The 14,402-nt window shown below is 35.0% G+C and overlaps 1 protein-coding gene across 1 annotated transcript; it reads left to right on the plus strand.

The window, feature by feature from the left end:
* The first annotated feature begins 225 nt into the window (after nt 1-225).
* On the plus strand, nt 226-14,188 carry LOC123536738 (transmembrane protein 237-like). Its single transcript, XM_045320120.2, has 5 exons — nt 226-582; nt 5,707-5,995; nt 7,068-7,383; nt 7,629-7,803; nt 11,599-14,188. Exons 1-5 carry the CDS (start codon nt 265-267, stop codon nt 11,782-11,784), a joined length of 1,284 nt encoding a protein of 427 aa, XP_045176055.1. The 5' UTR covers nt 226-264; the 3' UTR covers nt 11,785-14,188.
* The last annotated feature ends 214 nt before the right edge of the window (nt 14,189-14,402 follow it).

Consider the following 14,402-nt stretch of genomic DNA (forward strand, 5'->3'; position numbering starts at 1 on the left):
TGATTTGGCACAGTAAGCACTGCTTACTAATACAACGATCTGTTTTTATGGAATGGCCCCAGTAACACTCAATTCAGCTTCTACCTATTCAGAATAACGATAAAATTCTTCTTTTTGGTAGTTATAAATCTTTCCTACTAATATAGTCGTTGATGTAAGCGGTAATATATTTGCATATTTGGTTACCTTAATCTCAAACGGTCGCCTATAAGAAGCTGGGAACCAATCAGGTCGTTTGTATCGTTTACAACAAAAATAGAAACCATGGCAGATACGACAACAACCACAAATGGAAAAGCAAAATTACCGCCTCTTACCCCTTCAGCTGGAATAGGGGACACCGATAAACCTAAAAAGAAAGTTGTACGCAAGAAAAAGAAGCCAGCAGAAGAAAGTACAGGAGAAACGGTTGAAGGTAAACCTAAGGCAACTCCGCGTCGAAAAAAAGCTGCAAGTGCTGACTCGACCACGGAAGCTGGCGCGGAGTCTACAGCCCCTAAAAAGAAGAAAAGAGTACCAAAGAAAACAGAAGATGTAGATGCAGACCCGTCTTCTGCCAGGAGTGGAGCCAGTCAAGGAGAGGTTAATAATATGCTGTGTTTACTTGCATGTTTTAAATAAGAATGAGTTGTCTCCCTTGCAGTTAGCTGTCATATATATATACCTTGTATACCATAGGAGACAGTGCTCCAGCTAGCTATTTACAGCAGGGCGCATCGCCCGTTCCGAAATTCGTCCGCCTTGTTGCCCCGCCAGGCACCCTGCCCGTTTTACAACCATTCATTTTTTTTTTTTAGCCAAACTTCCCTTTTTTGCCGCAGTGATTATAATACACTGCTTTATTGCTCCCTTTTTATCGAGTCATACACGCTGGGGGGCATTGATATAATTAGCAAACAATTACCTGCTGTAATCGTGCCCGAGGCAGACCATGATATTTTAGACTGCTCCACTAGCATTAAAATCACTGAACCTTAGTGTTAAAACAGTTTGCAAACCTGTCTGAAATCATTATCATTTTTGCGCCACCTGTCAAAGTGTACTTTCGTTTTCAGTAATATAGTCGTAAATATCCCTTTATACACAACTGAAACTAAAGTCCAGACAACAGACATTTAAATCTAATTAATAAAAATCGATAACAATCAAATTTAAGTAGGAAAATATTTTGATTTTATCGTTTTACAAGTTTTTGAAATCGAAAGTAGGTTGTCGTCTGCTTTGTGAAATTGCCGATTTTTCATGATGATTTCTTTGAAATTAGTTTACTAAGATGTAAAGACAGGATACACTTTAATGTCAGATACTGTAAATTGCTGTTAAACTGTCTTTGCATCATAATAATTTTTCAAAAATATTGCTTAAACTGGACATTTGACGACTTTTTAGAAAAAAAGTGTAACCATACCCGGATATAAAATTTTGGATACCCGGAATACGTTCTATTACAAGTGCTAAACTTGCTTTTAGACTGTTGTAAGTTAAAAACTTTGCCTGATTTCATTTATTTAAGTGGAAGTTTAAACTTTATTTTCTGTATATATGTTCAACCTATAAATTTATAAATATCAAGTACATGGAGAAGATGTGTACTGAAATTGTAACAAGTAAAATAGGCCTAAACACATAGATATTGTTATACAGTATGCAATTACAAAGAAATGTTACAAGTTGATAATCAGTGCCAAGTAAAATACAAACAGCAGAATTTTTAGTAAATAAATAGGTGTATTAGAGATGACAAACATAGCCTATTAAAAGACAAAGTATGCCTTATACCATGCCTAAATTATGCCAAATTCCATGCCTAAAGTATGTTAAAATGCACTGAATGCATGGACTTGTTATATTTTTTTCCCGGGGGAGCACGGTCCCAGACCAACCCCCACCCCAGAAGTGCCCTTTTCAGTGCCAGCACCCTGCCCTTTTTGAATCCTAGCTGGAGCACTGGGAGAGATCGTGTTTGTAAAACAAATCCATTGTATTTTCTATTTTTAGAACTGATTGGGCGGGTGGACGCTGAACGTCCTTGTTTTTTGTAAACAGTGATGTTTTTCTTATGGCCTAAACTTTCTTAAAACACAAATTATCCTTGTCTGGTCAAAGTTCGTGGATACAAGAAACAATGGTATCGAGTCAACTCGTCCTCGAGTCAACTCGTCCCCAATTTGGTAATTTCTTCCCCCAAAATTGGTCATTTCGTCCCCCTCATTATAAAATTTGGTCAACTCGTCCCCATTTTGGTCAAATCGTCCCCCTTTTGGTCAGTTTGTCCCCCTAAATAAATGAGGCATTTTTGCTTTTTTTATGATATCTTTGACTTTGAAAATTGGTATTTAAAATCATCGTGAGTTTTCCTTATACCTGGTCATAATTAAAGAAAGTCTTAATCAGAAAATTTTAATACAATAAAAAAATAAACAACTGATATCTGTCACATATGTATTACTAAAGATAACCAAATTTTTGTCATTAAAATAAAAAAATACTTCAAAAGTCGGGGGACAGGGGTTTCTAAAAAAGGTAGAATGAGCCTACACCTATATATACGAAAGGTGTTAAAGTTTATTAATCTTATTAAAAGCCGTTGATTGGGCTGATTGGAAGGTGTTTACTTAACGGTATTTAATTGCATGAGAAGTTGTTCATTGACTGAATGAAATGTGTTAATTGTTGATTGGATTGAGGAAATTATTTGTTATAAAAAAGTTTAATCTTATTCAAGAGTTTGAAGATAAGCAGCATCAAATACGAACATTAAAACAGCAATCATGTTGTAGCAGACTTACAAAAAAAACAGAAAAAAATCCAGAAAATATTTTTTGTTAAACCGATCATTTTTGAAGCAAAAAATTTCTTAATCGAAAAACAAACAAAAACTTATGCATATTTTTAGCATTAGATATACGTATTTGAAAAAAATACGACTTAATTTATCATATTTTGAATTTTCATTCCCACCAATGGGAGGCATATTAGTCTTCAACTGTCCGTCCGTTCGTTAGTTTTTCGTTCGTCACAGCGTTAACTTTTTGCATGAAGGCACTTTACTCGCGAACCACTGCACCCAGGACCTTCAAACTTCACATGCTGATAGTACTTATTGAGTACATGACCCCTATTGACTTTGGGGTCACCTTGTCAAAGGTCAAGGCGCTGCAGGGGCATTTGTCACCATAAGTGACAGCTCTTGTTTTCAAAAATACGTTTAAAAAAAAAAGGGGGACAAAATGACCAAATTGAAATCGCTGAGGGGGGCGAAATGACCAAATCGGGGATGAGTTGACTAGGGGACGAGTTGGCTGTAAATCGAAACAACCATTTCATAATTGAATAAAATTAGCAAACAGCATTAAATGTATACTTACAATTAGATATTTAATCTATATCCTTTTAAAAGACAAAAAGCATGAAAAATACCTTAAACCTTCAAGAAATATGCAGAACAAAACATGCATGTCTGTTAGTTAACCTACTTTCATTTTCGTGCAAGTTCGTGGATGACATTATGAGTTTATGTGCTCACAAGATATTGTCAAAACCAGAACAAGGCTGTCAAGATAAAATGTAAGCAAAGCAGACGAGATGATATTTGGGAAATAAAAATGTCATTCTATGGTATTTAAGGGGATTATGAATAATTAGGAGCAATTTAGGATTAGTAAATACAAGGTATTTCTGCATGCTTGGGCTTTTATTGGTGTTCTTACCTGTTAAAACCTCTTATTTTGACTTTTTTTGGTGGTGGAAAAAAGTTTGTGTTTACTTGCGGATTCTCTGTAAGCAAGTGCACGCATACACAAAAGCTGGAGTGTGACGTCATATGTGATGAGGAATCAACAAACTTAGGCTAGACAACGATATATCAATAATTTTTTTATCAATGGAAAGGTTATAAAACAAGCAATTTATTAATTGCTTTTAATTATTATTTCAAAATAAAATGGATTAATTATGAACGCTTAAGTTACAGTGTTTTTTTAAAAGTTTTGAACATCACTACGCCGCTATTAAAAATAAAATCATAATTATGTCATTTAAAACAGTTATTCATTTAAAAAAGATATTTGAATATAAAAATATATGAGCGAAAAAGTTATTAAAAATTCCGATCCCATACACAAACAATGTAAAAACATTTGTTTTGCCCACCACCAGATAAAGTAAAGAAAAAAATCCTAACCATGTCTCATTGTAAGTGAAATATCAAGGCAACTATACACCTATGCCAAAACAGACACCAGAAATGTACAGGAAAAATACCATAACTTTTAAGTATGCAAAATTTCAGCTAATTACATGTATCTTTTAAAATGAGTGAAAGACCAAACATTAATGTAAACATTAGTGTTTTAATGGTCTGCGACTGCGAATCGGTTCCTTATTATTTATATAGAGGAAAAATTCCCGAAAAAATGACAATTTAAGAAATTTCAAATCTTCATAACTTTTTTTTTAAGATATTTCAAAAATTAAAAAAGCTCTTTGTTTGATTATTTAAGCAGAATATGAATATGTTATTATAACACTGGTTAAGCTACTTTGAAAAATCAGCTGTGGTTGCTAGATAAACAGATATTAATGTGTGACGTCACAGCGATCTCTCCTATAACCTGGATATACATATTACCGTGAATGTCCTGTTTCGACACTTAACATGAAAAGTGCTTTACATTTTTCTCTCATTATTTATGCTCAATGTGCTTAGATTTTTAGAAAAACTATTTTTGAAAATTAGAATGTCTTTCTTTTTAGGAAGTGTCTAGCCGTCCGGTAATCGGGCCCCGCCACTATTCCCCAAAAACATAAAAAAAACACTGATAAGAAAACTTGAGCAACTTTCTCTTATAGTTGAAGGATGCTGAAATAGCATACTATGATATGTAATCACACGGAAATTGCTGATGGTCATTACGGGCGCACTACCTCAATACTCAGCTAAAACTGGGTACCAGTATTCGCACTGCAAAAACTTAGGTCTTATATTCAAAGTCAAAACTAATTTAAAGATCATTTTGAAAAACATTGCATCTAAATGCACGATACTTTTCTCCCAACAAGGAAAACCTTGTTGAATAAAATCCTATATTATTCATAGCCATTACTCCATGTTTATATTTGGGCTTTTCCAGCAATTTTGATATTGTGGTATGTAGGTCTTTGGCCAACTTTTAAAAATAAGTAAATGTTGCAGTTAAGTACAACTGGCTTCCCTTCTCTAATACCATCATGGCAATGGATTCCATCAGGAATGAGGTGTGGAGAGTGATTAATATTAAGTTGTAGAACTTGCTTCATAATCAGCCTTCAGTTCTTTTTCATTTAATAGAATAACTACGGTATTAAATGAGATGTGAACTGCGCATGCGTGGATCAGTGAGCTTCTGTTTCCGGATCAGATAACATTTAGTTTGAACGTAGTTTGAATTTTAGTAGTTTTTCAGAGAATAAAGACTTTAATTTGTTTAGTTTTAGTGCACGTAGTCCGCTGACAGTTTATTGTGATACGTTTATCGTTTATTTGGCGTACGTATCACAACATAGTTGTGAATTTTATGTATGTTCCTTAGTGCCACACGTGATGGGGCAAAATTGAATATGGTCGATACAGAGCCAAAAGGCAAATGAGTTTTCAGTTAATAAGTATAAAATTCAAAATAAAATTTTGTAATTGTCCATTTATTTAAATACATGGTTTTCTTTTAGGATGTCAGTGGGAGTAAAGCCAGTCTGATTAAATCACCAAAGGAAGGCACACCAAGAAAGAAGAAAGTGAAAAAGAAGATTAAAAAGACCACAGAAAAAACAGAGGATGACAGTATATTTGATAGTACACTTGCTGCAGATCTCACTGATATACAAGATGATATTATTGCTCATGATGCAAAGGTTGACGAAGAAGAGGAAGAGGAAGGATATTCAAAACAACCGTATTCCACAGCATCCGCAGTGCTACGCTCACAACCTACAGAAAAATTCTATATTGAAACAGATGGTAGGTTTAGTTTGAACAACTGCATTTTCAATATTGTTACATAATACAATGTACACAAGATAGAAGTATCAGTATTACAGGGTGTTTTTTTTTACTAAGAGGGGAAGGGGATTTGGTCTGTGATTTTGTTGAGAAATTGCTCAGTACTTGTGCAATTTGGGAATACTATAACTCGTGATGTAAAGTCACTTTTGTGGGAAAATAGCATAATTTGAAATATGTTTTCCTAGAGAAAGAGGGCATGAAAGGGTGCCTTCTTTAAATGGAAAGTTATAGCAGAAAACAAAGCCCTGTGTACTGCGTATGAATATAGTCATCATGGTGTTGGGAACTTGACACCAAGTTTTCTAATAAAGGTATATTTGATCCAAATTTCATATCTAAAAACATGAACAATTACTTCATATAGTTTATTTAACCCTTAGCCTGCTGCAGGCGAATTTAACAGCCTTTGCAAACAGCTTGGAACCAGATCAGACGCCGATTAAATCGGCGTCTGATCAGGTTCCAAGCTGTTTGCTACCCTGACAATATTTCTTCCAATTTTGGAGCAAATTGAATGAACTTTACAATTGTAGCAGACGACATTTCCAGCAGACGACAATTTATCTAGCATGCTAAGGGTTAAACATAAAATTATGTGTATTAGCAGTACTATGCATTAGGTTTAAAATAGTACACGCTGTATAGTTAGATTATCTAAACACAGTATAAATGTGTACTACTACTTAAAAAAATGGCTGCATTTTTAACAATTAACTTTTTCTGCATGACATTTAATCATAAATGTAGTTCTATAATTATGCAAACTGAATTTATATATTTAGTAAAGTTAAATACATTTGATAAGGATTTTATACTTCTGAAGTAAATATTGAAAGTTAAAATTTTTTAGTAAAAGATGGCCATTGGATATCTTTAAGCATGGATATGACACACCAGGCTGTTAGGTCTGAGTTTCCTTTTGCACATGTTGAATAATTCTTGAATATACTTGTAACTACAGTACAATTTCTGTGCACAAAAAGGGTGTTTTTTTGTTTTTTTTACCAAAGTTTGATTACTTTTGCAGGTGGTTTCAAGGGAGAGTACAAGAGCAGGTTTGCCAAGAGACAAGCTGAAGAGTTGAAAGAGAAGGCTGTTGTTCCCGAGGAACCTAAAAACACTACAATAGAATTTGCTATAAATACACATAAAGTGATTCGTACATTCTGTTTATTTTGTCATGGACTACTAGCCGGTTTATCAGCCTGGCATATTGTTATTGCGTACATGTTGTTGGATTTTGGAGACATGGATTTTATCTTGCACTACAGAAAGCTTGCCTTACCTGTTCAGTGTATATTCTACATCCTGCTGGTTTTATGTTCCCTGTCAGCTTTAGATAGGTAAGTGGAGCGGATCTATCCATAAACTTTAATGCAAAAGTCGAATAAATAGAGGGTTTTTGTATAACACAAACCCATTACCTTTAACTATTTAGATGTGCCTGAATCATATATAAAGAATTTTTATCACTTGTGCATCAGTTTTAGTGATGTCTAACTTGGATGTAAATAATTATGTTTTATAACACATGTCCATAAACTATTTAATTTATGCTTAAATAATAAAAAGCATTTTTCTGACACAGATCAGATGTAGCTAACCCTGGAAGGGGCTTCCTCCTGAAGGCACTAACATTACAGAATGGGATGGCCTCAGTTGTGTTATATTTTGCTGCCCTTATCATCAGCCTGTCAAATGGTGCGCTAGAAGACAAGATCCACTTGTATGAGCTGCAACCAGAACTCTGGAATAACACACAAGTAAGTAGTTTTATTATTATATATACTGGGACTATTGCGGGATGTTTAGTAACAGGGGGAAAGCTTGCCAAAGAGGTCCAGGCGTATGGCACATACTTAAAAGGAGATAAGATTCAAATCGTGTCCTTGGAAGGCTTGCATGAATAATTTACCTCTGATGTCCCAGTGTAGACTTTTTATTTTGTTAATTTTCAAATTATATAAGAAATGTTTCCTTTGTATAGGCCCCTGCCATAGTACATTTGTAAATATGTTACTAGTATACAAGCAAAGTGAGGCAATTTTTCCAACTTGACTTGAAGGTCACACAAAAGGTATGCGTGACTCAGATTTAGAAAGGGTGTGTGCCGTGTTCTTCACTTTCCACCCACTGGATCCACTTTGGATTATTATAGTCTTAAAAAAATGGAGAGGTTGAGGATTTGTTTTTAGCTCACCTGTCACAAAGTGACAAGGTGAGCTTTTGTGATCGCGCGGTGTCCGTCGTCCGTGCGTCCGTAAACTTTTGCTTGTGACCACTCTACAGGTCACATTTTTCATGGGATCTTAATGAAAGTTGGTCAGAATGTTCATCTTGATGATATCTAGGTCAAGTTCGAAACTGGGTCACGTGCCATCAAAAACTAGGTCAGTAGGTCTAAAAATAGAAAAACCTTGTGACCTCTCTAGAGGCCATATATTTCACAAGATCTTCATGAAAATTGGTCAGAATGTTCATCTTGATGATATCTAGGTCAAGTTCGAAACTGGGTCACGTGCCATCAAAAACTAGGTCAGTAGGTCTAAAAATAGAAAAACCTTGTGACCTCTCTAGAGGCCATATATTTCAAAAGATCTTCATGAAAATTGGTCAGAACGTTCATCTTGATGATATCTAGGTCAAGTTCGAAACGGAGTCACGTGCCTTCAAAAACTAGGTCAGTAGGTCAAATAATAGAAAAACCTTGTGACCTCTCTAAAGGCCATATTTTTCATTGGATCTGTATGAAAGTTGGTCTGAATGTTCATCTTGATGATATCTAGGTCAGGTTCGAAATTGGGTCACGTGCAATCAAAAACTAGGTCAGTAGGTCTAAAAATAGAAAAACCTTGTGACCTCTCTAGAGGCCATATATTTAATGAGATCTTCATGAAAATTAGTCAGAATGTTCATCTTGATGATATGTAGGTCAAGTTCAAAATTGGGTAACGTGCCGTCAAAAACTAGGTCAGTAGGTCAAATAATAGAAAAACCTTGTGACCTCTCTAGAGGCCATATTTTTCATGGGATCTGTATGAAAATTGGTCAGAATGTTCATCTTGATGATATCTAGATCAAGTTCGAAACTGGGTCACGTGCCCTCAAAAACTAGGTCAGTAGGTCAAATAATAGAAAAACCTTGTGACCTCTCTAAAGGCCATATTTTTCATGGGATCTGTATGAATATTGGTCTGAATGTTCATCTCGATGATATCTAGGTCAAGTTCGAAACAGGGTCATGTGCGGTCAAAAACTAGGTCAGTAGGTCTAAAAATAGAAAAACCTTATGACCTCTCTAGAGGCCATACTTGTGAATGGATCTCCATAAAAATTGGTCAGAATGTTCACCTTGATGATATCTATGTCAAGTTCGAAACTGGGTCACTAGCCTTCAAAAACTAGGTCAGTAGGTCAAATAATAGAAAAACCTTGTGACCTCTCTAAAGGCCATATTTTTCATGGGATCTGTATGAAAGTTGGTCTGAATGTTCATCTTGATGATATCTAAGTCAAGTTCGAAACTGTTTCACGTTCAGTCAAAAACTAGGTCAGTAGGTCTAAAAATAGAAAAACCTTGTGACCTCTCTAGAGGCCATACTTGTGAATGGATCTCCATAAAAATTGGTCAGAATGTTCACCTTGATGATATCTAGTTCAAGTTCGAAACTGGGTCATGTGCCTTAAAAAACTAGGTCAGTAGGTCAAATAATAAAAAAACCTTGTGACCTCTCTAGAGGCCATACTTTTCATGGGATCTGTATGAAAGTTGGTCTGAATGTTCATCTTGATGATATCTAGGTCAAGTTTGAAACTGGGTCAACTGCGGTCAAAAACTAGGTCAGTAGGTCTAAAATTATTAAAATCTTTTGACCTCTCTAGAGGCCATATTTTTCAATGGATCTTCATGAAAATTGATCTGAATGTTCACCTTGATGATATCTAGGTCAGTTTCGAAACTGGGTCACGTGCAGTCAAAAACTAGGCCGGTAGGTATAAAAATAGAAAAACCTTGTGACCTCTCTTGAGGCCATATTTTTCATGAGATCTTCATGAAAATTAGTGAGAATGTTTACCTTGATGATATCTAGGTAAGTTCAAAACAGTTTCACGTACCTTAAAAAACTAGGTCAAATAATAGAAAAAGCCTTGTGACCTCTCTAGAGACCATATTTTTCAATGGATCTTCATGAAAATTGGTCAGAATTTTTATCTTGATAATATCTAGGTCAAGTTCAAAACTGGGTCACATGAGCTCAAAAACTAGGTCACTATGTCAAATAATAGAAAAACGACGTCATACTCAAAACTGGGTCATGTGGGAAGAGGTGAGCGATTCAGGACCATCATGGTCCTCTTGTTATAATTTAGAAAGCATACTATAAGTTATATATCCGGATGTTGGTATGTTCATACCATCTGACATGTCAAATTGCCATATAGACTACATTAATATATTGAAGAATGACATAAAGATGGGATGTTGAGGTAGATTGTTGTAAAAAACTATGATAGGTCCTGGCATAAACTTACTTTCAATCTAGGTGTTGTGTGGGTCCTATCAGTGATTTTTTTCAGTTTTGGGGGAAGGGGGTCGGTGCCCTTTGGAGGGGGAAAAATACGACGTAAAACTAAGAAAAGGGGAATTTTCATTTGTGATGAAATAAACTATAGTTTCAAGTTTATTGAGCCCATAAGAGCATGTGACAGGACATATAACACAATGTAGCATATCATTACCAGATAACCAAATAATTTTTTCAAATGTGGAGGTTAAGACATCCATTAGACTACCAAAATTTACAACAGACATTAGGTCCCTTCCTAAGCAAGTCGGTGAGTGGCTGTTTTTTTTTAGGTTTCTGTCAAATTCTGACATTTGCAGTCACTGTTACATTTGACCTGTCACAATAAAAACAAACTGTAAAAAAAATGTATGCGTTGGACTAGTCCCTTCCCAAAGCATAAAATCAAACCCTGACTGACTAGAAGATGGAAAACTCAACACTACTCGGCCAAACAAATAGAATGCAAATCATTTACAGACTAACATTCAACAGCGTTGTTGTGCAGAATAATAAAGCGCTTCGATGATACTGATTTATCAAGGGAAGTTACTCCAACCGGTGTCGATGTAAACAAAACGCGAGATACCGCGGTGAACTGTTTTCTATATGAAAATAAATAAAATAAACTAGTGAATTATGATTTAATTGATTGGCATTTTTTTTTATTTTCGGAGGGGAATTTTAGGCGTCGGAAAGGGGAAAAAAACATACTATTTTGAGGGGGGAATGGGGCCGAATTTCGAGGAATATTTTGGTGAAAAAAAACGCTGCCTATGTACTCAGATAATTTGCCTACAAGTGTCTGTCTAAACAATTTTTATTGTTAACAACAAATATTTGTAAAATGCCTCTCTTTCAGAAATTTGACATCTTCAGTATCACATGTCTGCTACATGTACATGTAATTGGTCTTGTATAAAAATAACTATTATGATCATGTGTCTTCTTTTTTTGTTTTTTAATTGAACCAAACTTCTTTGTTTTAAACAGACTACAGCAGATGACCTGAAGCTATGGCGGGATCTGAACACAACACGTAATGTGCTCAGCGTTGTGGGATGGTTTGTAATTTCTCTGTCACCGCTTACAGACAGACTGACGGAAAACCTGCAAGATATGGATGAGGAAGATTTACTAGGTGTTGAAGTAGAGACAGGAAAAGCAGCTATTGCTTAATACAAGAGTTGTTGATTTTGTGACGAAATCAGCAAAATCTTTTCGTTGTAGTTGGTATATGAGAAAGAGACTAGAAGATGTGCTGTTACAGTACCTATGATCGTACATGTAGCTGGGGTAATTTCTGGACAGAATTTATGCTTAATGTCAGATGTATTTTTAGATTTGAAGCCTTGTTGTATTTCAGTTAGAACTATTGAGCATTCCAAGCAACTTGTGTTACTGTGTTTTAGAATGTTAAGACAAAATTATCTTTCTGGATCTGTGTTAATAATCACCATTTAAAATACTGCTCACTCAAATATAAACTTTTTTGTTAGAAGGAGAACATTCCTAAATTGTTTACAGCATACCTCAGTCATGTGGAGAAGTTGTCAGGTATTTGTTTCAAGAACAAATAATGAAGTAGATAAAGAACAAATCAGTACAGGCACAAAATTTATGCACAAAGGTCAGGTATTGTTAAAAACTGCGTAAATCTTAATCAAACAAACAATAGAATTTTAAAATAGCTAGTTTACATTTTACTGTTTAGTCTGTGTTAGTATAGTCATATCCAAGTAAATTGAATCTAGTTATACCCCCACAAACGAAGTTTGGATGAGCTTGTCAGTCTGTCTGTTGGTTTTCATGGTTTCTGGAAAATAACTCATGAAAGGCTTGATATATTTAAATAGTGTTTGGTACACAGGTGTAACATCATAAAATACAGGTCAAGTTCGACTTGGCTACAAACCACCAATTTTTTGACGTAGTTATGGCCTATTTCCAACTTAAAATTTGCCAGACTCATGGTTTCCGGACAATAACTCGTGAAAGGCATGACAGATTTATATATAATTTTTTGTACACAGGTGTAACATCATAAAATACAGGTCAAGTTCGACTTTGGCTACAAACCACCAATTTTTTGACGTAGTTATGGCCTATTTCCAACTTAAAATTTGCCAGACTCATGGTTTCCGGACAATAACTCGTGAAAGGCATGACAGATTTATATAATTTTTTGTACACAGGTGTAACATCATAAAATACAGGTCAAGTTCGACTTTGGCGACAAACCACCAATTTTTTGACATAGTTTTGGCCCCTTTCCAACTTAAAATTTGCCAAACTCATGGTTTCCGGACAATAACTCATGAAAGGCTTGACAGATTTAAATAATTTTTGATACACAGGTGTAACATCATAAAATACAGGTAAAGTTTGACTCTGGCGACAAACAACCAAGATTTTGGACGTAGTTATGGCCCCTTTCCAACTTAAAATTTGTCATACTGGTACTTCTGTGACAAGGCCGTATTGTAGGGGTATTATTCGTCGCTCCTGTGACAGTTCTAGTTTTAGTTGGTTCCTGCATTGCCCAGAGTTCCTCTGCAGATGAAACAGTTTTTCAACCAAATATATGGAACAGTTTTTAGCCAAGCAGATGGAAGTTTTCTAGCAGACTTTAATTTTATTCTTCTGTAACTAACCACCACATTTTTTTCTGATTTTGTAAATGTTTGAGTTTAATTACAAGTATGAATATTTGATGTTGTCTTCGGTTCTGCTTGCAGATTTTAATTGCATGTTGGGACAGTAACACAGGTCCTGTATATTAAGCTGTTATCAACTTGCAAATGGATTGGGGAGAAATGTGATTATATTTCTTTAATACAAGAAAAGTGAATGACAAAGTATGGTAAATAGTTTGATAAACAAGATTTTTTTTTTAGGTAGCTAGTTATATATATTTAATACTTACAGTCGAACTTCACTCGGACTCGGATAATTTGAACACTACCCTTAAGTCAAACTCATCATCATGTCCAGCAAAATCCCTGTATGATGTGTATTGTTCCATGGCTCAAACTGCCAATAACTCTTATTTTGGATGGTCCTGTTGGGTTCAAGTTAACTTATTTCGACCACATACTACTTAATAGAATATTTAGGCTGTTTTAAAAGTGTGCAGGATGTTCTAGATATGTAACGAAACTAAGATAGTATTTGTGTCATTTGTTATATTGATTAAGGTGTTGAGCAAGTTTGATCTCTTGCGTGGCATATCCTTGAAGATTTGAAAGAAGACATTGTAGTTAAAATTACTTGTCATCTGTCTCTGAGTTCTTTGTAGAAATTGTCAATTACTTGCTGAAAACTCGTCAGTTCTGATACCTGTAACTCTTGTTATGTTAATTAACTGACTGCTGTTGCATAACTGGAGTACTATTAAAATGTTGTAAAAGCCGTCAGACAATAGATTGAACTGAAGGAAGAGGTATTTGACATGTAAAACTGTGTATAAAGGGTGATATTTATATTTTATGATTATATTATATAATATTAATGTAGTTATTAATTCCGTCCATATTGTATTTATATTTATGGCATGAAACAAAAATAAAATTAAGAAACATGATGTTTTGTTGAGCTCATATCAAAGCAAAAAAAACCAGGTAGTAGTAGCAAATATCATATATGACACTAATACACCTACAGCCCCCCCCCCCCCCACCACACACACACACACGAGTGGTGGCATATAGATTTGGTCTTGTCCATCCGTGCATCCGTCTGAAGTTCACGATGCGCCTAGCTCAAAAAGTATTTGATACAAATTTATTAAACCTTGC

The sequence above is a fragment of the Mercenaria mercenaria genome, chromosome 17 (genome assembly GCF_021730395.1).
Source record: "Mercenaria mercenaria strain notata chromosome 17, MADL_Memer_1, whole genome shotgun sequence".
Lineage (NCBI taxonomy): Eukaryota > Metazoa > Mollusca > Bivalvia > Venerida > Veneridae > Mercenaria > Mercenaria mercenaria.

Coding starts and splice junctions, on each gene's coding strand:
- LOC123536738 (XM_045320120.2), top strand. CDS start 265: ATGGCAGATACGACAACAACCACAAATGGAAAAGCAAAATTACCGCCT. Junction 583..5,706: donor GTGGAGCCAGTCAAGGAGAG/GTTAATAATATG, acceptor GTTTTCTTTTAG/GATGTCAGTGGGAGTAAAGC. Junction 5,996..7,067: donor ATTCTATATTGAAACAGATG/GTAGGTTTAGTT, acceptor TTACTTTTGCAG/GTGGTTTCAAGGGAGAGTAC.